Genomic DNA, 23,492 nt, shown 5'->3' on the forward strand with positions numbered 1-23,492 from the left:
CTCATCTATTATATAGCAGGAGTACAGCGCTCCTTGGATTCGGCTTTACATACTATCCCTGTGTGGATTCCCAGGCTCTGACCCTCCCTGCACTAGATAAACAGCAGGTCTCCTCATCTATTATATAGCAGGAGTACAGCGCTCCTTGGATCTGGCTTTACTATCCCTGTGTGGATTCCCAGGCTCTGACCCTCTCTGCACTAGATAAACAGCCGGTCTCCTCATCTATTATATAGCAGGAGTACAGCGTTCCTTGGATCAGGCTTTACATACTATCCCTCTGTGGATTCCCAGGCTCTGACCTCTCTGCACTAGATAAACAGCAGGTCTCCCCATCTATTATATAGCAGGAGTACAGGGCTCCTTGGATCAGGCTTTACATACTATCCTTGTGTGGATTCCCAGGCTCTGACCCTCTCTGCACTAGATAAACAGCAGGTCTCATCTATTATATAGCAGCAGTACAGCGCTCCTTGGATCAGGCTTTACATACTATCCCTCTGTGGATTCCCAGGCTCTGACCTCTCTGCACTAGATAAACAGCAGGTCTCCTCATCTATTATATAGCAGGAGTACAGCGCTCCTTGGGTTGCGAGCTTTGCGTATTTTGGCCAAAATAACAACTAATACCCCATGTTTCATGGATATTTCTTACTACGTATACTACACTTTTTTTCAGGACGCAGCCGGGTCTTATATGCTGGGAGGGCATGATGTGCTGGCGTTTGGTTTGGAATGCAGAGCAGCCCGCTTTAGCTAACACTAGCGGCGTTACAAATAGGCTGTTATTCGGCAAGATACGCCATGCCTGACGACCAGCACATTATCCCTCCACGTATTACACATAGTACTGACACCCCATGTACTATTCACAGCACTGACCCCTATTCATCACATTTATTTTATTTATTTTTATTACATTATTACACAGTTCTGACACTTTCATACATACATATTTATTTTTTACCATCCATTCACACCCTAGCACTACACTGACACACATTTATCGCACACCTTTGAGCACTTAGTCCGCCACTCCCCTCAAGACTAGTGGGAGGGGCTATCACTATTTAATGCACACTCCTTCTGCAGCATTCTTTGACCCGTCTGCGTCCTGATGGGAACGGGTTTTCACCCACCCACCTACCTAGTGAGTATGGCCTTTTTTGTGGTTTTGATATTTATGTCCCATTTTTTCTGTTTGTGTTTTTAAATTAGGAACGAAAAGTTCTGGTTAGGGACTCGCAAGGCACTGGGGACCCTTGACGTTGGGTTGCGAGCTTTGCGTATTTTGGCCAAAATAACAACTAATACCCCATGTTTCATGGATATTTCTTACTACGTATACTACACTTTTTTTCAGGACGCAGCCGGGTCTTATATGCTGGGAGGGCATGATGTGCTGGCGTTTGGTTTGGAATGCAGAGCAGCCCGCTTTAGCTAACACTAGCGGCGTTACAAATAGGCTGTTATTCGGCAAGAGACGCCATGCCTGACGACCAGCACATTATCCCTCCACGTATTACACATAGTACTGACACCCCATGTACTATTCACAGCACTGACCCCTATTCATCACATTTATTTATTTATTTATTTTTATTACATTATTACACAGTTCTGACACTTTCATACATACATATTTATTTTTTACCATCCATTCACACCCTAGCACTACACTGACACACATTTATCGCACACCTTTGAGCACTTAGTCCGCCACTCCCCTCAAGACTAGTGGGAGGGGCTATCACTATTTAATGCACACTCCTTCTGCAGCATTCTTTGACCCGTCTGCGTCCTGATGGGAACGGGTTTTCACCCACCCACCTACCTAGTGAGTATGGCCTTTTTTGTGGTTTTTATTATATAGCAGGAGTACAGCGCTCCTTGGATCCGGCTTTAGATACTATCCCTGTGTGGATTCCCAGGCTCTGACCCTCCCTGCACTAGATAAACAGCAGAGCTCCTTATCTATTATATAGCAGGAGTACAGCGCTCCTTGGATCCGGCTTTACATACTATCCCTGTGGGGATTCCCAGGCTCTGACCCTCTCTGCACTAGATAAACAGCAGGTCTCCATCTATTATATAGCAGGAGTACAGCGCTCCTTGGATCCGGCTTTACTATCCCTGTGTGGATTCCCAGGCTCTGACCCTCCCTGCACTAGATAAACAGCCGGTCTCCTCATCTATTATATAGCAGGAGTACAGCGCTCCTTGGATCCGGCTTTACTATCCCTGTATGGATTCCCAGGCTCTGACCCTCTCTGCACTAGATAAACAGCAGGTCTCCATCTATTATATAGCAGGAGTACAGCGCTCCTTGGATCCGGCTTTACTATCCCTGTATGGATTCCCAGGCTCTGACCCTCCCTGCACTAGATAAACAGCAGGTCTCCTCATCTATTATATAGCAGGAGTACAGCGCTCCTTGGATTCGGCTTTACATACTATCCCTGTGTGGATTCCCAGGCTCTGACCCTCTCTGCACTAGATAAACAGCAGAGCTCCTTATCTATTATATAGCAGGATTACAGCGCTCCTTGGATCCGGCTTTACTATCCCTGTGTGGATTCCCAGGCTCTGACCCTCTCTGCACTAGATAAACAGCAGGTCTCCTCATCTATTATATAGCAGGAGTACAGCGCTCCTTGGATCCGGCTTTACGTACTATCCCTGTGGGGATTCCCAGGCTCTGACCCTCTCTGCACTAGATAAACATCAGGTCTCCTCATCTATTATATAGCAGGAGTACAGCGCTCCTTGAATCCGGCTTTACATACTATCCCTGTGGGGATTCCCAGGCTCTGACCCTCTCTGCACTAGATAAACAGCAGGTCTCCTCATCTATTATATAGCAGGATTACAGCGCTCCTTGGATCCGGCTTTACATACTATCCCTGTGGGGATTCCCAGGCTCTGAACCTCCCTGCACTAGATAAACAGCAGGTCTCCTCATCTATTATATAGCAGCAGTACAGCGCTCCTTGGATCCGGCTTTACATACTATCCCTGTGTGGATTCCCAGGCTCTGACCCTCTCTGCACTAGATAAACAGCCGGTCTCCTCATCTATTATATAGCAGGAGTACAGCGCTCCTTGGATCCGGCTTTACATACTATCCCTGTGTGGATTCCCAGGCTCTGACCCCCTCTGCACTAGATAAACAACAGATCTCATCTATTATATAGCAGGAGTACAGCGCTCCTTGGATGCGGCTTTACATACTATCCCTGTGTGGATTCCCAGGCTCTGACCCTCCCTGCACTAGATAAACAGCCGGTCTCCTCATCTATTATATAGCAGGAGTACAGCGCTCCTTGGATCCGGCTTTACATACTATCCCTGTGTGGATTCCCAGGCTCTGACCCTCTCTGCACTAGATAAACAGCCGGTCTCCTCATCTATTATATAGCAGGAGTACAGCGCTCCTTGGATCCGGCTTTACATACTATTCCTGTGTGGATTCCCAGGCTCTGACCCCCTCTGCACTAGATAAACAACAGATCTCATCTATTATATAGCAGGAGTACAGCGCTCCTTGGATCCGGCTTTACTATCCCTGTATGGATTCCCAGGCTCTGACCCTCTCTGTACTAGATAAACAGCAGGTCTCCTCATCTATTATATAGCAGGAGTACAGCACTCCTTGGATCCGGCTTTACATACTATCCCTGTGTGGATTCCCGGGCTCTGACGCTCCCTACACTAGATAAACAGCAGGTCTCCTCATCTATTATATAGCAGGAGTACAGCGCTCCTTGGATCCGGCTTTAGATACTATCCCTGTGTGGATTCCCAGGCTCTGACCCTCCCTGCACTAGATAAACAGCAGAGCTCCTTATCTATTATATAGCAGGAGTACAGCGCTCCTTGGATCCGGCTTTACATACTATCCCTGTGGGGATTCCCAGGCTCTGACCCTCTCTGCACTAGATAAACAGCAGGTCTCCATCTATTATATAGCAGGAGTACAGCGCTCCTTGGATCCGGCTTTACTATCCCTGTGTGGATTCCCAGGCTCTGACCCTCCCTGCACTAGATAAACAGCCGGTCTCCTCATCTATTATATAGCAGGAGTACAGCGCTCCTTGGATCCGGCTTTACTATCCCTGTATGGATTCCCAGGCTCTGACCCTCCCTGCACTAGATAAACAGCAGGTCTCCTCATCTATTATATAGCAGGAGTACAGCGCTCCTTGGATTCGGCTTTACATACTATCCCTGTGTGGATTCCCAGGCTCTGACCCTCTCTGCACTAGATAAACAGCAGAGCTCCTTATCTATTATATAGCAGGATTACAGCGCTCCTTGGATCCGGCTTTACTATCCCTGTGTGGATTCCCAGGCTCTGACCCTCTCTGCACTAGATAAACAGCAGGTCTCCTCATCTATTATATAGCAGGAGTACAGCGCTCCTTGGATCCGGCTTTACATACTATCCCTGTGGGGATTCCCAGGCTCTGACCCTCTCTGCACTAGATAAACATCAGGTCTCCTCATCTATTATATAGCAGGAGTACAGCACTCCTTGGATCAGGCTTTACATACTATCCCTGTGTGGATTCCCAGGCTCTGACCCTCTCTGCACTAGATAAACATCAGGTCTCCTCATCTATTATATAGCAGGAGTACAGCGCTCCTTGGATCCGGCTTTACATACTATCCCTGTGTGGATTCCCAGGCTCTGACCCTCTCTGCACTAGATAAACAGCAGGTCTCCTCCTCTATTATATAGCAGGAGTACAGCGCTCCTTGGATCCGGCTTTACATACTATCCCTGTGTGGATTCCCAGGCTCTGACCCTCCCTGCACTAGATAAACATCAGGTCTCCTCATCTATTATATAGCAGCAGTACAGCGCTCCTTGGATCCGGCTTTACTATCCCTGTATGGATTCCCAGGCTCTGACCCTCCCTGCACTAGATAAACAGCAGGTCTCCTCATCTATTATATAGCAGGAGTACAGCGCTCCTTGGATCAGGCTTTACATACTATCCCTGTGGGGATTCCCAGGCTCTGACCTCTCTGCACTAGATAAACAGCAGGTCTCCTCATCTATTATATAGCAGGAGTACAGCGCTCCTTGGATCCGGCTTTACTATCCCTGTGGGGATTCCCAGGCTCTGACCCTCTCCGCACTAGATAAACAGCAGGTCTCCTCATCTATTATATAGCAGGAGTACAGCGCTCCTTGGATCAGGCTTTACATACTATCCCTGTGGGATTCCCAGGCTCTGACACTCTCTGCACTAGATAAACAGCAGGTCTCCTCATCTATTATATAGCAGGAGTACAGCGCTCCTTGGATCCGGCTTTACATACTATCCCTGTGGGGATTCCCAGGCTCTGACCTCTCTGCACTAGATAAACAACAGATCTCATCTATTATATAGCAGGAGTACAGCGCTCCTTGGATCCGGCTTTACATACTATCCCTGTGTGGATTCCCAGGCTCTGACCCTCTCTGCACTAGATAAACAGCAGGTCTCCTCATCTATTATATAGCAGGAGTACAGCGCTCCTTGGATCTGGCTTTACTATCCCTGTGTGGATTCCCAGGCTCTGACCCTCTCTGCACTAGATAAACATCAGGTCTCCTCATCTATTATATAGCAGGAGTACAGCGCTCCTTGGATCCGGCTTTACTATCCCTGTATGGATTCCCAGGCTCTGACCCTCCCTGCACTAGATAAACAGCAGGTCTCCTCATCTATTATATAGCAGGAGTACAGCGCTCCTTGGATCAGGCTTTACATACTATCCCTGTGGGGATTCCCAGGCTCTGACCTCTCTGCACTAGATAAACAGCAGGTCTCCTCATCTATTATATAGCAGGAGTACAGCGCTCCTTGGATCCGGCTTTACTATCCCTGTGGGATTCCCAGGCTCTGACACTCTCTGCACTAGATAAACAGCAGGTCTCCTCATCTATTATATAGCAGGAGTACAGCGCTCCTTGGATCCGGCTTTACATACTATCCCTGTGGGGATTCCCAGGCTCTGACCTCTCTGCACTAGATAAACAACAGATCTCATCTATTATATAGCAGGAGTACAGCGCTCCTTGGATCCGGCTTTACATACTATCCCTGTGTGGATTCCCAGGCTCTGACCCTCTCTGCACTAGATAAACAACAGATCTCATCTATTATATAGCAGGAGTACAGCGCTCCTTGGATCAGGCTTTACATACTATCCCTGTGTGGATTCCCAGGCTCTGACCCTCTCTGCACTAGATAAACAGCAGGTCTCCTCATCTATTATATAGCAGGAGTACAGCGCTCCTTGGATCTGGCTTTACTATCCCTGTGTGGATTCCCAGGCTCTGACCCTCTCTGCACTAGATAAACATCAGGTCTCCTCATCTATTATATAGCAGGAGTACAGCGCTCCTTGGATTCGGCTTTACATACTATCCCTGTGTGGATTCCCAGGCTCTGACCCTCCCTGCACTAGATAAACAGCAGGTCTCCTCATCTATTATATAGCAGGAGTACAGCGCTCCTTGGATCTGGCTTTACTATCCCTGTGTGGATTCCCAGGCTCTGACCCTCTCTGCACTAGATAAACAGCCGGTCTCCTCATCTATTATATAGCAGGAGTACAGCGTTCCTTGGATCAGGCTTTACATACTATCCCTCTGTGGATTCCCAGGCTCTGACCTCTCTGCACTAGATAAACAGCAGGTCTCCCCATCTATTATATAGCAGGAGTACAGGGCTCCTTGGATCAGGCTTTACATACTATCCTTGTGTGGATTCCCAGGCTCTGACCCTCTCTGCACTAGATAAACAGCAGGTCTCATCTATTATATAGCAGCAGTACAGCGCTCCTTGGATCTGGCTTTACTATCCCTGTGTGGATTCCCAGGCTCTGACCCTCTCTGCACTAGATAAACAGCAGGTCTCCTCATCTATTATATAGCAGGAGTACAGCGTTCCTTGGATCAGGCTTTACATACTATCCCTCTGTGGATTCCCAGGCTCTGACCTCTCTGCACTAGATAAACAGCAGGTCTCCTCATCTATTATATAGCAGGAGTACAGCGCTCCTTGGATTCGGCTTTACATACTATCCCTGTGTGGATTCCCAGGCTCTGACCCTCTCTGCACTAGATAAACAGCAGAGCTCCTTATCTATTATATAGCAGGATTACAGCGCTCCTTGGATCCGGCTTTACTATCCCTGTATGGATTCCCAGGCTCTGACCCTCCCTGCACTAGATAAACAGCAGGTCTCCTCATCTATTATATAGCAGGAGTACAGCGCTCCTTGGATCCGGCTTTACATACTATCCCTGTGGGGATTCCCAGGCTCTGACCCTCTCTGCACTAGATAAACATCAGGTCTCCTCATCTATTATATAGCAGGAGTACAGCGCTCCTTGAATCCGGCTTTACATACTATCCCTGTGTGGATTCCCAGGCTCTGACCCTCTCTGCACTAGATAAACAGCAGGTCTCCTCATCTATTATATAGCAGGAGTACAGCGCTCCTTGGATCAGGCTTTACATACTATCCCTGTGGGGATTCCCAGGCTCTGACCCTCTCTGCACTAGATAAACAGCAGGTCTCCTCATCTATTATATAGCAGGAGTACAGCGCTCCTTGGATCTGGCTTTACATACTATCCCTGTGTGGATTCCCAGGCTCTGACCCTCCCTGCACTAGATAAACATCAGGTCTCCTCATCTATTATATAGCAGGAGTACAGCACTCCTTGGATCAGGCTTTACATACTATCCCTGTGTGGATTCCCAGGCTCTGACCCTCTCTGCACTAGATAAACAGCAGAGCTCCTTATCTATTATATAGCAGGAGTACAGCGCTCCTTGGATCCGGCTTTACTATCCCTGTATGGATTCCCAGGCTCTGACCCTCTCTGCACTAGATAAACATCAGGTCTCCTCATCTATTATATAGCAGGAGTACAGCGCTCCTTGGATCCGGCTTTACATACTATCCCTGTGTGGATTCCCAGGCTCTGACCCTCCCTGCACTAGATAAACATCAGGTCTCCTCATCTATTATATAGCAGCAGTACAGCGCTCCTTGGATCCGGCTTTACTATCCCTGTATGGATTCCCAGGCTCTGACCTTCCCTGCACTAGATAAACAGCAGGTCTCCTCATCTATTATATAGCAGGAGTACAGCGCTCCTTGGATCAGGCTTTACATACTATCCCTGTGGGGATTCCCAGGCTCTGACCTCTCTGCACTAGATAAACAGCAGGTCTCCTCATCTATTATATAGCAGGAGTACAGCGCTCCTTGGATCCGGCTTTACTATCCCTGTGGGGATTCCCAGGCTCTGACCCTCTCCGCACTAGATAAACAGCAGGTCTCCTCATCTATTATATAGCAGGAGTACAGCGCTCCTTGGATCAGGCTTTACATACTATCCCTGTGGGATTCCCAGGCTCTGACACTCTCTGCACTAGATAAACAGCAGGTCTCCTCATCTATTATATAGCAGGAGTACAGCGCTCCTTGGATCAGGCTTTACATACTATCCCTGTGGGGATTCCCAGGCTCTGACCTCTCTGCACTAGATAAACAGCAGGTCTCCTCATCTATTATATAGCAGGAGTACAGCGCTCCTTGGATCCGGCTTTACTATCCCTGTGGGGATTCCCAGGCTCTGACCCTCTCCGCACTAGATAAACAGCAGGTCTCCTCATCTATTATATAGCAGGAGTACAGCGCTCCTTGGATCAGGCTTTACATACTATCCCTGTGGGATTCCCAGGCTCTGACACTCTCTGCACTAGATAAACAGCAGGTCTCCTCATCTATTATATAGCAGGAGTACAGCGCTCCTTGGATCCGGCTTTACATACTATCCCTGTGGGGATTCCCAGGCTCTGACCTCTCTGCACTAGATAAACAACAGATCTCATCTATTATATAGCAGGAGTACAGCGCTCCTTGGATCCGGCTTTACATACTATCCCTGTGTGGATTCCCAGGCTCTGACCCTCTCTGCACTAGATAAACAACAGATCTCATCTATTATATAGCAGGAGTACAGCGCTCCTTGGATCAGGCTTTACATACTATCCCTGTGTGGATTCCCAGGCTCTGACCCTCTCTGCACTAGATAAACATCAGGTCTCCTCATCTATTATATAGCAGGAGTACAGCGCTCCTTGGATCAGGCTTTACATACTATCCCTGTGTGGATTCCCAGGCTCTGACCCTCTCTGCACTAGATAAACAACAGATCTCATCTATTATATAGCAGGAGTACAGCGCTCCTTGGATCAGGCTTTACATACTATCCCTGTGTGGATTCCCAGGCTCTGACCCTCTCTGCACTAGATAAACAGCAGGTCTCATCTATTATATAGCAGCAGTACAGCGCTCCTTGGATCTGGCTTTACTATCCCTGTGTGGATTCCCAGGCTCTGACCCTCTCTGCACTAGATAAACAGCAGGTCTCCTCATCTATTATATAGCAGGAGTACAGCGCTCCTTGGATCCGGCTTTACATACTATCCCTGTGGGGATTCCCAGGCTCCATTTCCATTTTGTCTCCACACGCGGTTATTATGTCCGGTCTTCCCACAGACCCCATCTCTCTCCTGGACCCCTGATGCCCACATCTATCTCTTTAAACGCCTCGGTTCCTTGGATTTGGTCCTCGACCACTGGGGGAGCCGGTGTTGTGGGATGTTATATTTCTTATAAATATTCAGATTGTCGCTGGGATTAGGATTACAGTTTTACTCATCCCCGGTCTGCTCCTTCCCCTTCTGATTCTTTTCTAAGTTCTCGGTCCGTTTTCTCCGTCACTTTGCACTTCTCTTACTCTTCACCCTCCTCGCACTTTGGGTTTCCCTTTTATCTCACATTTCCCTTCCATCTTGTCTATTTCCCGTTTTTCTTTTGGATGCGGGGCTCCGCGGAGTTTAATCATGGGGGTTACCTACATTTTCTTCACCGCCTATTGCAGGTTTGAGGAGTGGCGGGGGATGTGGATGGACGGAGTTCGGGTCTTTGGAGACATTCGGGACGGCGATTCTTCTTCTCCTCTGATTTTTTTTGTCTATTATCTGCGGGACTCCATATCCTGAGGCCTCTGTCATTATTTCTGACCCGGGGGATGTGTATAGTCCCTACAGGTATTTGGGCGGGTGGATCATGTGATACAGGAGACGGTGCAGTTGAACCTACAGGATGCTGTACACGGGGGAGTGCCGGAGTATAATGAGTACACCGCGGGTCTAACGTCTCTAGAAAAACAAGGGGGAGAATTTCCTCCAGCTCACCTAGTCACAGGTAGGGTGGTCAGCACACGGATCCTCGTGTCGGCACACGCAGAGGGATAAGGCAGAAAAAAGAAGGTTGGAACCAGCGCTGGGAATAATGATTCTGTTTAAAACAGGAAACTATTTCCAAGTTTTAATGTTGATTTGAATAAAAACAGTGAACAGAAAAATGGTGGTGACGGGCAGGTAATGTCCAAAAGTTCAGGGGGTGTTGAGAGATAGGCGGTAGCCTACGCGTTTCAGACCCTATCTGGGTCACAAGCCATGACTAAGGACCCAGATAGGGTCTGAAACGCGTAGGCTACCGCCTATCTCTCAACACCCCCTGAACTTTTGGACATTACCTGCCCGTCACCACCATTTTTCTGTTCACTGTTTTTATTCAAATCAACATTAAAACTTGGAAATAGTTTCCTGTTTTAAACAGAATCATTATTCCCAGCGCTGGTTCCAACCTTCTTTTTTCTGCCTTATCTAACGTCTCTACCCAGGTCTGTAGGCTATTAACCCTATAAAACAGTCAGTGACTTGAGATACTGTTACACGGCCCGACCCAATTTAGTCGTTTAAGCCTTCGTGACCCGGCCAAACTGCTGTTTTGGCCGGCTTCAGTTTATTGAAGACTCACTTCTAACCCTCCGATGGCAAAACATGAGTATAACCCCAAAGAGTCATTATTGACAATGGTACGGCTGCGGTTTGTCAGGAGGTTCAAAGATATCGTTTTTATCTAAAGAAATAAAGCTTTAATTTACTAAATAAAAAGTTGCATTTCGATCTCGGTGAAGATCTTTGTCGGATGTGACCCCCGCAATATCCGTATAATAAGCAGCCCCAGGTATTCAATGAGGGCTAGATTGTAAATGAAAACATGTTGAAGATGGTGTAAAAGGAAGGGATTTTTTTTATGGATTTAGGTCAAGGTTAATTTTTGGGTCGAAAGGTTGAAAATCTTTAATCTCAGAATGAATCGCATATTTTTGGTAATAAATAAACAAAAAAACAATTCTGCCTGAATGTCTGGAATGGCGCAACTTGAAAGACTGTTCAAAACCTTGTCTCTGTGTGACAATGTTTATAGAGGCTGTCACCAGATTCTCACACCCCGGTCTCCTACTGCATGTGATCGGCGCTGCAATGTAGAGAACAGGAACGTTTTTTTAAACGTTCATTTTTGGCCAAGTTCTGAGCTATTTTATATTTATGCAAATGAGCTTTGAAATGGACAACTGTTATGTGTATGACGCTGACCAATCAGTGACCAGTCAGCGTCATACACTCCTCAACATCTGCACGCTCCTCTCCTGAAATATTCTGTGCTGCTGTGAACTCTGCTCTTACCATTACGTAGCTCTCCGTCTGTTACCTCTCCTCCACTCATGTCCAAAATTACATCTTCACATGATTGGCAAGTCACCACCCCGCGCAAGATCCGCACGCTCCTCTCCTGAAATACTCTGTGCTGCCTTAAACTCTCTGGACAGGTCAGGATCCTGTTTTGTTTAAATGCTGCTGGGGAACCCGCTCGATCCACTATATAAGGCTGCGCCTCCATCCTCTTCTGCCCCAGTCACTTATTCCCAAGCACTGTAAACTTTCAGATTGGTTGCGCTGTGAATATTCGGAGAACGTGATTGGTTTATGTGCAGGGTAATGAACATACAGACAAGCAGTAGAAGACTGACTAAGGGCTGAGCATTTCATTGAATTCAGTCTTCTACTGCTTGTCTGTATGTTCATTACCCTGCACATAAACCAATCACGTTCTCCGAATATTCACAGCGCAACCAATCTGAAAGTTTACAGTGCTTGGGAATAAGTGACTGGGGCAGAAGAGGATGGAGGCGCAGCCTTTTATAGTGGATCGAGCGGGTTCCCCAGCAGCATTTAAACAAAACAGGATCCTGACCTGTCCAGAGAGTTTAAGGCAGCACAGAGTATTTCAGGAGAGGAGCGTGCGGGGTGGTGACTTGCCAATTATGTGAAGGTGTTATTGAGGACAGGAGTGGAGGAGAGGTAACAGACTGAGAGCTACGTAATGGTAAGAGCAGAGTTCACAGCAGCACAGAATATTTCAGGAGAGGAGCATGCAGATGTTGAGGAGTGTATGACGCTGACTGGTCACTGATTGGTCAGCGTCATACACATAAACACGCCCAGTTAAAAACACAATACACACCCAGTTGGACATAACGAAAAAAAAAACGCCCAGTTGTCCATTTCAAAGCTCATTTGCATAAATATAAAATAGCTCAGAACTTGGCCAAAAATGAACGTTTAAAAAAAAACAAAAAAAACAAAAACCCGTTCCTGTTCTTTACATTGCAGCGCCGATCACATGCAGTAGGAGACAGGGGTGTGAGAATCTGGTGACAGCCTCTTTAAAACAGTCATGGAGGCGCGGGGCTGGTGACGAAGGGCCGTCTGGGCAATGATGACGCGTTTCGCTCCTCATTCTTCTTTTAGAACATTCCCGACATCTTCATTGGGGGCACTTTCTAGACTCTGTTGAGGGGGTTACAGCAATGAAATGTCGATCTGTGAGCCTTCCGATATCTTCGGATTGGGTAGAAAAATGGATAAGATGGCACAAAACTTGTGAAAAGGGGGTCCCCAATGACCTTTTCCTGCTGAGCGAGTAATGTACCTGAATGCCTTTATTTTTTCATATAAAATAAAGGAGTCATACGTGGCCACTTGAAACAGATCACTCATTTGGAGTCATACGTGGCCACTTGAAACAGATCACTCATTTGGAGTCATACGTGGCCACTTGAAACAGATCACTCATTTGGAGTCATACGTGGCCACTTGAAACAGATAGATCACTCATTAGGAGTCCTACGTGGCCACTTGAAACAGATCACTCATTAGGAGTCATACGTGGCCACTTGAAACAGACAGATCACTCATTTCTTGCATGGCATTTTCTTGATACCTGGTCCGATAAGTCCACTCCCCCATGTACTTATTGTAGTCAATTATTTTTGTTTTGGGGTAGTAGATCCCCGTTCTACAACAGAGGTTGTCGCATCTGTGTGGATTGAACTTAGAATAAAAATATCTCTTGTATCCTTGTACCCGAGGGCGAGCAGCGCTCCGCTGCCAACGCTGCCTGATTCCCCTTTTTTATATTTTGGATTTATCAGTGATTGTGGAAGCCCCCGGCGATTTTTCCGAACAGACCCACAAGCCCCTGCGTTATTTTCAGGCAAACTTGTGGTCCGCTGGTATAATAGTTCTCTACAGACAGGGGGCAGCCTTTTTATAGGAATGGGAAAACCGGCTCCCAAACGATGTTTCCACGTGTCCCTAGATAGGGGGGCATCCGGGTGGGTTTAGTTTGCGGTCTTTCCCTTCGTAAATACGGAAAGTGGACGTGTGACCTGTTGAACTCTCGCACATTTTGTAGAGTTTTATTAACCGCTTAGATGGAATAAATTGTTTAACGTGCGGTCTGCCTTTGAATTTTACAAGGGACTCATCTATGAAAGGTTTTGGGTGGGGGGCGGGGGGTGTAAAGCTTTAAAAATCATTCTGACCGCTCCTTGAGAATGGGCCCCATCTTGTATAATCTGTCAGATTGTCTGGCGTTTGTAGGGGGGCCCCGTAATTGAAATGCCAGAATATCATCAGATCTTCATCCCGTGCTCTTGGGAGAATGTCAGATCCGGCAAGGGTGGTCAGTACAGGACGGGGGGCCAGTAAGGGCGTAGACTGGGATTGTTAACAAGCCCCATGGAAGGTGTGAGGCCTCGGAAGCGTTTCATCTTGTTGGCGTCCATACGTTTGTCTGGTATGATGGGAGCTCGGATGTTTTGTGATAGATCGGGCTTCATACACATCTGTCTGGGAGACGTCGCGCTCTAATAAATCATCTGTGAGGAATAGGTTGAAAAAACGGACAAAATCTTCCACCTCTACATTTATACCTGGGGCGGCATTAATGTACGGGCCGGATGGGGCAGCGGGATTTGACGCTTCCCATACTGGATTGCGCCCCTTCACTAGTACTCGGCTTCTCACTTGTGCCCGGCCTTGCACTCTGATTTGGAGAGGTCTCTCCCACACCCCTCTCTGCCTCCACCGTACCTGTCCTTGGCGTTTTTTGAGGACGGACCAGAATGGCGGCTGCTTTCTGAGCTGTCGCTGAGCGCAAAATCATCGTCCCCATCTGAAACACTGTCGGAACGTAACAGCGCGAACGCCTCCTCTGCCGTGCACCACTGACGCGCCGTTGTCTTAATTGTATCTTTTTTTTATACAAATTAATTGATAATTATATGTTGAAAAAATGAATGAGGAATTTGAACAAGTTAAATTGTAGCCAATTAGTATAAACACTCTATAGAATTCTATGTAATGCAGCACTAAAGTAAATTGATATAAGGGGTAAAAAAACGAGCTACCCCTTGTAGATAGCCACACAGCTCCCCCTTGTAGCCTCACACAGCTCCCCCTTGTAGCCGGCCACACAGCTCCCCCCTTGTAGATGGCCACACAGCTCCCCCCTTGTAGATGGCCACACAGCTCCCCCCTTGTAGATGGCCACACAGCTCCCCCCTTGTAGATGGCCACACAGCTCCCCCCTTGTAGATGGCCACACAGCTCCCCCCTTGTAGATAGCCACACAGCTCCCCCCTTGTAGATAGCCACACAGCTCCCCCCTTGTAGATAGCCACACAGCTCCCCCTTGTAGATAGCCACACAGCTCCCCCTTGTAGATAGCCACACAGCTCCCCCTTGTAGATAGCCACACAGCTCCCCCTTGTAGATAGCCACACAGCTCCCCCTTGTAGATAGCCACACAGCTCCCCCCTTGTAGATAGCCACACAGCTCCCCCCTTGTAGATAGCCACACAGCTCCCCCCTTGTAGATAGCCACACAGCTCCCCCCTTGTAGATAGCCACACAGCTCCCCCTTGTAGATAGCCACACAGCTCCCCCCTTGTAGATAGCCACACAGCTCCCCCCTTGTAGATAGCCACACAGCTCCCCCCTTGTAGATAGCCACACAGCTCCCCCTTGTAGATAGCCACACAGCTCCCCCTTGTAGATAGCCACACAGCTCCCCCTTGTAGATAGCCACACAGCTCCCCTTTGTAGATAGCCACACAGCTCCCCCTTGTAGATAGTCACACAGCTCCCCCCTTGTAGATAGCCACACAGCTCCCCCTTGTAGATAGCCACACAGCTCCCCCCTTTTAGATAGCCACACAGCTCCCCCCTTGTAGATAGCCACACAGCTCCCCCCTTGTAGATAGCCACACAGCTCCCCCTTGTAGATAGTCACACAGCTCCCCCCTTGTAGATAGTCACACAGCTCCCCCCTTGTAGATAGTCACACAGCTCCCCCCTTGTAGATAGCCACACAGCTCCCTCTTGTAGCCACACAGCTCCCCCCTTGTAGATAGCCACACAGCTCCCCCCTTGTAGATAGCCACACAGCTCCCCCTTGTAGATAGCCACACAGCTCCCGCCTTGTAGATAGCCACACAGCTCCCGCCTTGTAGATAGCCACACAGCTCCCCCCTTGTAGATAGCCACACAGCTCCCGCCTTGTAGATAGCCACACAGCTCCCGCCTTGTAGATAGCCACACAGCTCCCGCCTTGTAGATAGCCACACAGCTCCCGCCTTGTAGATAGCCACACAGCTCCCGCCTTGTAGATAGCCACACAGCTCCCGCCTTGTAGATAGCCACACAGCTCCCGCCTTGTAGATAGCCACACAGCTCCCGCCTTGTAGATAGCCACACAGCTCCCGCCTTGTAGATAGCCACACAGCTCCCGCCTTGTAGATAGCCACACAGCTCCCGCCTTGTAGATAGCCACACAGCTCCCTCTTGTAGCCACACAGCTCCCCCCTTGTAGATAGCCACACAGCTCCCCCCTTGTAGATAGCCACACAGCTCCCCCTTGTAGATAGCCACACAGCTCCCGCCTTGTAGATAGCCACACAGCTCCCCCCTTGTAGTCACACAGCTCCCCCCTTGTAGATAGCCACACAGCTCCCGCCTTGTAGATAGCCACACAGCTCCCGCCTTGTAGATAGCCACACAGCTCCCGCCTTGTAGATAGCCACACAGCTCCCGCCTTGTAGATAGCCACACAGCTCCCGCCTTGTAGATAGCCACACAGCTCCCGCCTTGTAGCTAGCCACACAGCTCCCCCCTTGTAGATAGCCACACAGCTCCCTCTTGTAGATAGCCACACAGCTCCCCCCTTGTAGATAGTCACACAGCTCCCGCCTTGTAGATAGTCACACAGCTCCCGCCTTGTAGCTAGCCACACAGCTCCCCCCTTGTAGATAGTCACACAGCTCCCTCTTGTAGATAGTCACACAGCTCCCCCCTTGTAGATAGTCACACAGCTCCCTCTTGTAGATAGTCACACAGCTCCCTCTTGTAGATAGTCACACAGCTCCCTCTTGTAGATAGCCACACAGCTCCCCCCTTGTAGATAGTCACACAGCTCCCTCTTGTAGATAGTCACACAGCTCCCTCTTGTAGATAGTCACACAGCTCCCTCCTTGTAGATAGCCACACAGCGCCCCCCCCTTCCCTTGTACTTAGTGCAAACAGAGCTGAGAGCGGTACCCTAACGCTACCGCTCTCCGCTCTGCCTGACACCACTCACCGTCAGGAGAAGGAGACTGTCAGGCAGCGAAGCAAAGCGATGGAGGATCACTTTGAATGGGGTCGGCGACGGCACAGAACTGGACCAGACAAGTCACCTGACCAGAGTCACCTGACCATGTCAGGTGACTGGATTGATCCACTCCCAGCACTGACCTCACTTGGCAGCGGCCGGCCTGCATATTTTCCGGTTACACAAAATCTGAAAATATGCCCGGCCGCCGCCTACTATTTCTTTCCACTGCGCGTGTGAATTTTGGCGCATGCGCAGTGCAAAGTTCCGGGAGACTGACACAAATCCTGGACGGTGCTTTTTTGTGCCGGACGCTACGGACGGCAGAAAAAACCACCCATTTTTGCGGACTGTCCGTAAATTTACGGACGGTTGGCAACCCTGCTTCTGATCCGGTCATTGCTCCATGCTGTGTATATACTGTATATATATATATATATATATATATAATACTTTCTCCCGATCCCTCCACCTGTTTTGTCCGTTGACCTCCAGGATCAATTCCGGGTTCTGTTATTTCTGGGATATTTCTTGTGACTTTTATGCAGTTGACAGAGATTTATAACGGGGTCAATACTCCAGAAGTCAAATTATTAGCGAGGAAATAGCGGGAAGGACTAAAGTGCGAATCCAGAAGTAATGAGATAACGTGACACGTCAGGAGCCGGGAGTTATATGGGGGGCACCGGGGTCAGGTGGGGGTGGGGGGTACCTGATTCCCTAGGAAGATGTATTGAGGCCTTTTTACGCGGGTCAATGGTCGGGTGAATGGACGTTCATACAAACGCTCGTTCATTCGCTGATCACATCTTTTATGTGGCAAAAAAAATGGTCGCCTGTCGGCAGCACGTTTCCACCTATAAACAGAAATGCGCTGCCAACATGACACAAAAGCCGAGGGTCGAGCGATCGTAGTAACAATTATTTATCCCTGTGCCGAACGATCAGGGGGGGGGGGAATAAAGCCACATTGAAAGCAAAGATTTGTAGCCACATGAAACCTCAAAAATCAGATCGCGTGGTGCGGGATGATTGTGCGATGCCTCCTGTTCGCTGACGGGCCAATTATCGCCACTTGTCACAATCTGAGAGGGACGGAATCCTTGACCTGAGAGACCTCGGTATATCACACCGGCAGATCGCTAGGCGCCTAGGACAAGATGTCAGCACTGTTCAATGTTGTGTGTCCTGGAGAACAATGAACGGGAATGACAGCGGGAGGTGCGGGGAGGTGAACATCTGCACGGACGGATCGTCTGATTGGAAGAATGGCGCGTAGTGATCCATTCTGTACTGCAAGTGAAATTGGACGACACGTCCCAAGCCTAGGGCGGCAACCAGTGTCCCCACAAACCATCAGAAGGTCTTTGCACAACTTTGGGGTGCGAGCCAAACGTCCAGCTACAGGTTTTCCATTGACCACACGCCACCGCTTACAAAGGCTATCATGGTGCACGGCAATGGAGGCTGGAATGGAGGTCTATCCTCTTCAGCAATGAGTCCTGCTTTTGTCTCGGAAGCAATGATAGCCGGAGATTGGTCTAGAGACCATGTGGACAACACCATAAAGAGGCCTTCACAAGGGAACGTCGCCCTGGTACTACTGCCAGGGTTAGGGTGTGGGGTGGTCTAATGTGCGGTAACCGGACCCCTCTAGTCTTCATTTCACTAACAGCTCGGCGTTACATTTATTTGGTTGTGGAACCAGCGGTGCAGCCATTTCCCCAAAGTGTCCCAGAAGCCGTTTTTTCATCAGAACACCAGCAGGCCGCATCTTACTCGTGCTACTGTGAGCAGCCTGCATGGCCTAAACGTGGTACCTTGGCCTGCAGCGTCTCCGGAGTCTACCATCGAGCACATCTGGGACGTCATTGGTCGGTAATTGTAAAGGGAGCGGCGAGCAGCCAATTCTGATGATTAGCAGCTCGAAGTGCATTCAGCGCAGCAGAACATTCCTCAGACAACCACTAATAACCTCAGTGATCGCTGCCGAGGCGCGGGAGTGCGTGGATTGCTGCACGTGGCGCTCACACTCCATACTGAAGAAATCAAGATGTTGGAAGATTTTGTTTCCATTTTTTGTATCATTTGCATATCATTAACATATCATTACCATATCTATCCATCCGGTGATCTCCACAATTCCCAAACCTTTCCTTCTTGGTGCTGCAGTCTCAATGATGAGGGGTGTAGGTATAACCGTACCCCCACCACGAGGGCGACTGGATGGACTTGTAGGTCTTCCTCTGCCGTCATAATCTAGGCTTTCATTACCGGTCAGATGTGCAGAGACCAAGATGAAGTGCAGCACCTGCTCCAGCGGAGGTCAGTAAGCGGCCATCGTAGTGGGATGACAGAACGCCGAGGTGGGGGCAGGGAACCACAACGGTCATCGCTCTGGTGTACAGGTATCATTTGTGACCAGGCGAGCGCCGGATGGAGGTCAGGAGGTCGGGTAGTTTGGGAGCCCGAGTTACTATGTGCCCCAGGGCTGGTGACGCTGGGGTGCCCTGACTCACTGGGGGGGGGGGGATCCTACTGAGTGACGGCACATTTGCACGCACTCCCTTTCACACTTCTGAGCGCACACCTTTATTCTGCCTTCTGACTGGAGATGAGGAATTTTTATTTCTGGCGGATGTTCAGGCCGATATCACTGCGCACATCCACTTATTTCATTTTGTTTTTCACTGTGTGTTTGTCACGTTTGTCACAGGATTTTCGGGATGCGGCGCCTTCTGGGACCCTCCTGAGGTCTAGGGGTGAAATGAGTGGCCATCTGGTTCCTTTTTCCCTACAACCCGGTCTCCCTTCTTCGGAGGGGAGGTGCGACCAGATGCCGGCTCCAAGGTGGACACTGGGGTGCCAGCCCAGGTAGAAGCCCTGGAGTGTGCTTGGGTCTCCCTGAGCTTCGGCGAGGGGGGATCCTCGATCCTCCAGGCCTATGATTTGGAGGGTTGGGGAATGGTTATGCGGGACCTCTCTCTTTTAAGAGAAGCGCTGGGATATTCCGCATCCTCGTGCACTTTTTATGCACCTGGGTGAGAGAGCACGGCTCGGGCACATAATAAAAATAAATAAACGTGCAGAGACCTGGGTTCAATGACCCGGCAGGGAGAGGCCGTCACCGGAGATAAGGGAGGCCCCACAATCCTGAGAAGGAGAGGTCACCAAGGTCTGAGGAGATCAAGGTCTGGGGGAGATAAGATAAAAGGCAAATATACACCATAGTAAATCCAGGCGCAGAGGACACGGGACATTTACCGCCGGCCTCATCCACAGGAGCGACTCTACCCCCGTCTAATACAATGTAACGCCCTGCCCCAGTGAGACGTGAGGAGAGAAGCAGTCCAGGGTCCAGGTCCAGGTGGGAGAATGTCCGTCCATTACCCGTAGACTTCTGGATGGAGACGCGGCACTCGTTTACATTGATGGTTCTAATTCTCCGGCAGAAAGAATGAAAACAACAAATGCCGCTTATCTCTGGATGTTATTCTGGTCCATGGTCAGCAGGAACATCGCCGTATGTGGACTACAGATTCCGTGTCCACCCCGAAGCTTCATCCATCATCACAAACCGATATTATTTATGAGACGAGACGATTCCAGCTGAACCCACAAGTGAGAGGACGTCCTGGACTCCACGTGTGGCGACAGCGACGAGACCTCTGCAGTCCCGCTGACGACCACTAGACCATCCTCCTGCGAGCTGAACACAGCAGACGTCTCATTGATCCGGGATTATACTGATACATTGTAACAAACCATTCAGCTCTGTGAGCAGGATTAGGTCAGGACAGCTTTTTAGCTTCTCAATATAAACAATTATTGTTTTTCCACTAACAGCAAGCAGAGATCTTGAAATGATGAAGAATTGAAACAAAATATATTAGAAAGTTGCAGAACTTTTCATTATACCTTGCAGTGCTGGCCGCTTATATAAAAGTGGACAGCCCCTTTAAGGAACCATAGACCCCTATAGCACATGAGGGTGGCCGTACTATTAATGCTGCATAGGGCTGGACCACCTTGGCCGGAGTACGTTCCTTACGGCTGCACTTCTATATTTCTTGATCGCTCATGCCAGACATTTGGTCTTCATTCTGCTTTGGCCTCCATTATAAGGGGGTGGTCTCATCATGACATACCTCAGGTATATAGACATCATAGGAGGCGACACCCACTCAGGACCACCCTCTATGAGCAAGAGCAGGTCATAGAGGGTGAGATAGACAGCCATTTATCTCAAGTGACTGGAACTGGGGTAGAGGTGATGGCGGAGCGGGGGTTACGTGGAGCAGAGGTTATGGTGGAGCGGAGGTTACGGTAAAATGTTACGGTGGAGCGGTGGTTACGGTGGAGCGGGGGTTACGGTGGAGCGGGGGTTACGGTGGAGCGGAGGTTACGGTGGAGCGGAGGTTACGGTGGAGCGGAGGTTACGGTGGAGCAGAGGTTACGGTGAAGTGTTACGGTGATGCGGAGTAGCGTAGGTGATGCGGCGCAGCGGAAGTGATGCGGGGCAGCGGAGGTGATGCGGGGCAGCGGAGGTGATGCGGGGCAGCGGAGGTGATGCGGGGCAGCGGAGGTGATGCGGGGCAGCGGAGGTGATGCGGGGCAGCGGAGGTGATGCGGGGCAGCGGAGGTGATGCGGGGCAGCGGAGGTGATGCGCTACTCCGCACCACCACCTGCTACTATCTCTCCAAAACATCGTCCACTTCCGACATGCAGAGAAACTAGGGCGTCACCTCCGCCGCTCCGCGCCACCACCTGCCACTATCTCTCCAAAACATCTTTCACTTGTGACATGCAGAGAAACGAGGGCGATATTGTTGTTACACCTCACAAGTCAGAAGGGGGTGACATATAAAGCTGCGGTGATAAGATGGATGGTCCACGTGTCATGGGTGCGGTCTGACCTCCAGGAACAATTACAAATTCTTCTGGACCGACTCCCCATTTATAGACCGGCGGCAGCGGAGCAGCGATTCCGCAGCATAAATTGACGTGCTGCGGCTTAAAAAACGACACCGAAGGTCAATACATTTTTTTTAACTTTTTTTTTTTGGACAGATTTTTTCTGCTGTGGGGGAGGGGATTCGTTCAGATCCGCCACTGTATTAAGCTGCAGATTTTCCGCCATTAATTTTGTTGCATAAAATCGGCAGCGTTCGCGGCTGGAGTGTTCCTACCTTAATAATCAGGCCCAGTTCACACAGAGTTTTTTTGGCGTTGATTTTGACGCAGAAACTATGTGAGAATCAGCGCCAAAAAACATCTGAAACCAATGGGAGCCGTTTGTACGTTGCGGAGGTTAGTAAAAGAGATGGGTTGACGTACATTGCAGACAGCAGAGGAGCGATTGGGCGTATGCGCACGGGGGGGGGCTTTGTTTGGGGAAAAGAATGGGCCCCATTGCAGTCACTGGCGGTCCCCCTTTCAGTTACCTTTGGTCTGGGCCGCTTACAGCAGTACCGCTAGTACTGCCCTGATGGCGGCCCTCGCCCGCCAGCCTCTACATTGTTTACACGGACACGGCGCCGTACACACGACTGTGGCTGTGCCCGGTACTGCAGCTCAGTCCCATTGTCTGGAAGGATCAGATGTGATGGGCCGGGAGGTTAATAAAACGAAGGCAGGAACATCAGGGGCAGCGTCAGGACACGAGCGAGCGAGGTCAGACGCTGTAAATCGTTCCATATATATTAGGAATTACTCGGCAGATCCTGATGATTTCTGTGGGATCCAATCACAACTTCTCCATGAGACCTGACACAAGGATCAGAGGGGTTGGATTTTGACCTCCCTGATCCTAATGTCTACCAAGAGATAAGTTGCACTAGAGAGGGGTCTGACGGACCCCCATTTTATTAATATAACCTGCATGGGGAAGGCCAGGTGTTAGCCAAATGATTGATTGCTTGACCGACTGACGTCATCGAATGTCTATGGGCGGCTTATAACAGGTCGTCCCAACATCACAAACCGTTCTTAGCTGTAACCTCCCTCTATCTCTCTGCCAGGCATTGGGAAAAGTGTAGCCATAGACTTTGCCAAGAGGAACGCCCGTGTGATCCTGGCGTGTCGTAGCCGGGAGCGAGGACAAAAAGCAGTGGATGAAATCAAGAGGGAGACCGGAAACAAGAACGTCATCCTGAGTATCCTGGATACCAGCAGCATGGCGTCCGTCCGATACTTTGCCGAACGAACCCTAAAAGAGGAGAAGAGACTAGATATCCTGGTCAACAATGCTGGGGTCTCAGGTACAACATACAACCTGAACCATGACATATGAGGGGGTGATCAGGTACTATACGCTGACATACATGGTGCTCGGGTGCCACACGCTGACATACACGGTGCTCGGGTGCCACACGCTGAAATACACGGTGCTCGGGTGCCACACGCTGACATACACGGTGCTCGGGTGCCACACGCTGACATACACGGTGCTCGGGTACTACACGCTGACATACACGGTGCTCGGGTGCCACACGCTGACATACATGGTGCTCGGGTGCCACACGCTGACATACACGGTGCTCGGGTACTACACGCTGACATACAC

At 49.5% G+C, this 23,492-nt stretch overlaps 1 protein-coding gene across 2 annotated transcripts in view; it reads left to right on the top strand.

The window, feature by feature from the left end:
- Positions 1-23,492, top strand: part of LOC142748230 (retinol dehydrogenase 12-like) — a 111,844-nt gene that overhangs the window by 80,609 nt on the left and 7,743 nt on the right. For both annotated transcript variants that reach the window (XM_075855349.1, XM_075855344.1), the window contains exon 2: positions 22,948-23,187. In XM_075855349.1, coding sequence (XP_075711464.1) covers positions 22,948-23,187 — 240 coding nt within the window. The remainder of the gene's footprint in view (positions 1-22,947; positions 23,188-23,492) is intronic.

This window comes from Rhinoderma darwinii, chromosome 1, assembly GCF_050947455.1.
Source record: "Rhinoderma darwinii isolate aRhiDar2 chromosome 1, aRhiDar2.hap1, whole genome shotgun sequence".
In the NCBI taxonomy this organism is placed as follows: Eukaryota; Metazoa; Chordata; class Amphibia; order Anura; family Rhinodermatidae; genus Rhinoderma; species Rhinoderma darwinii.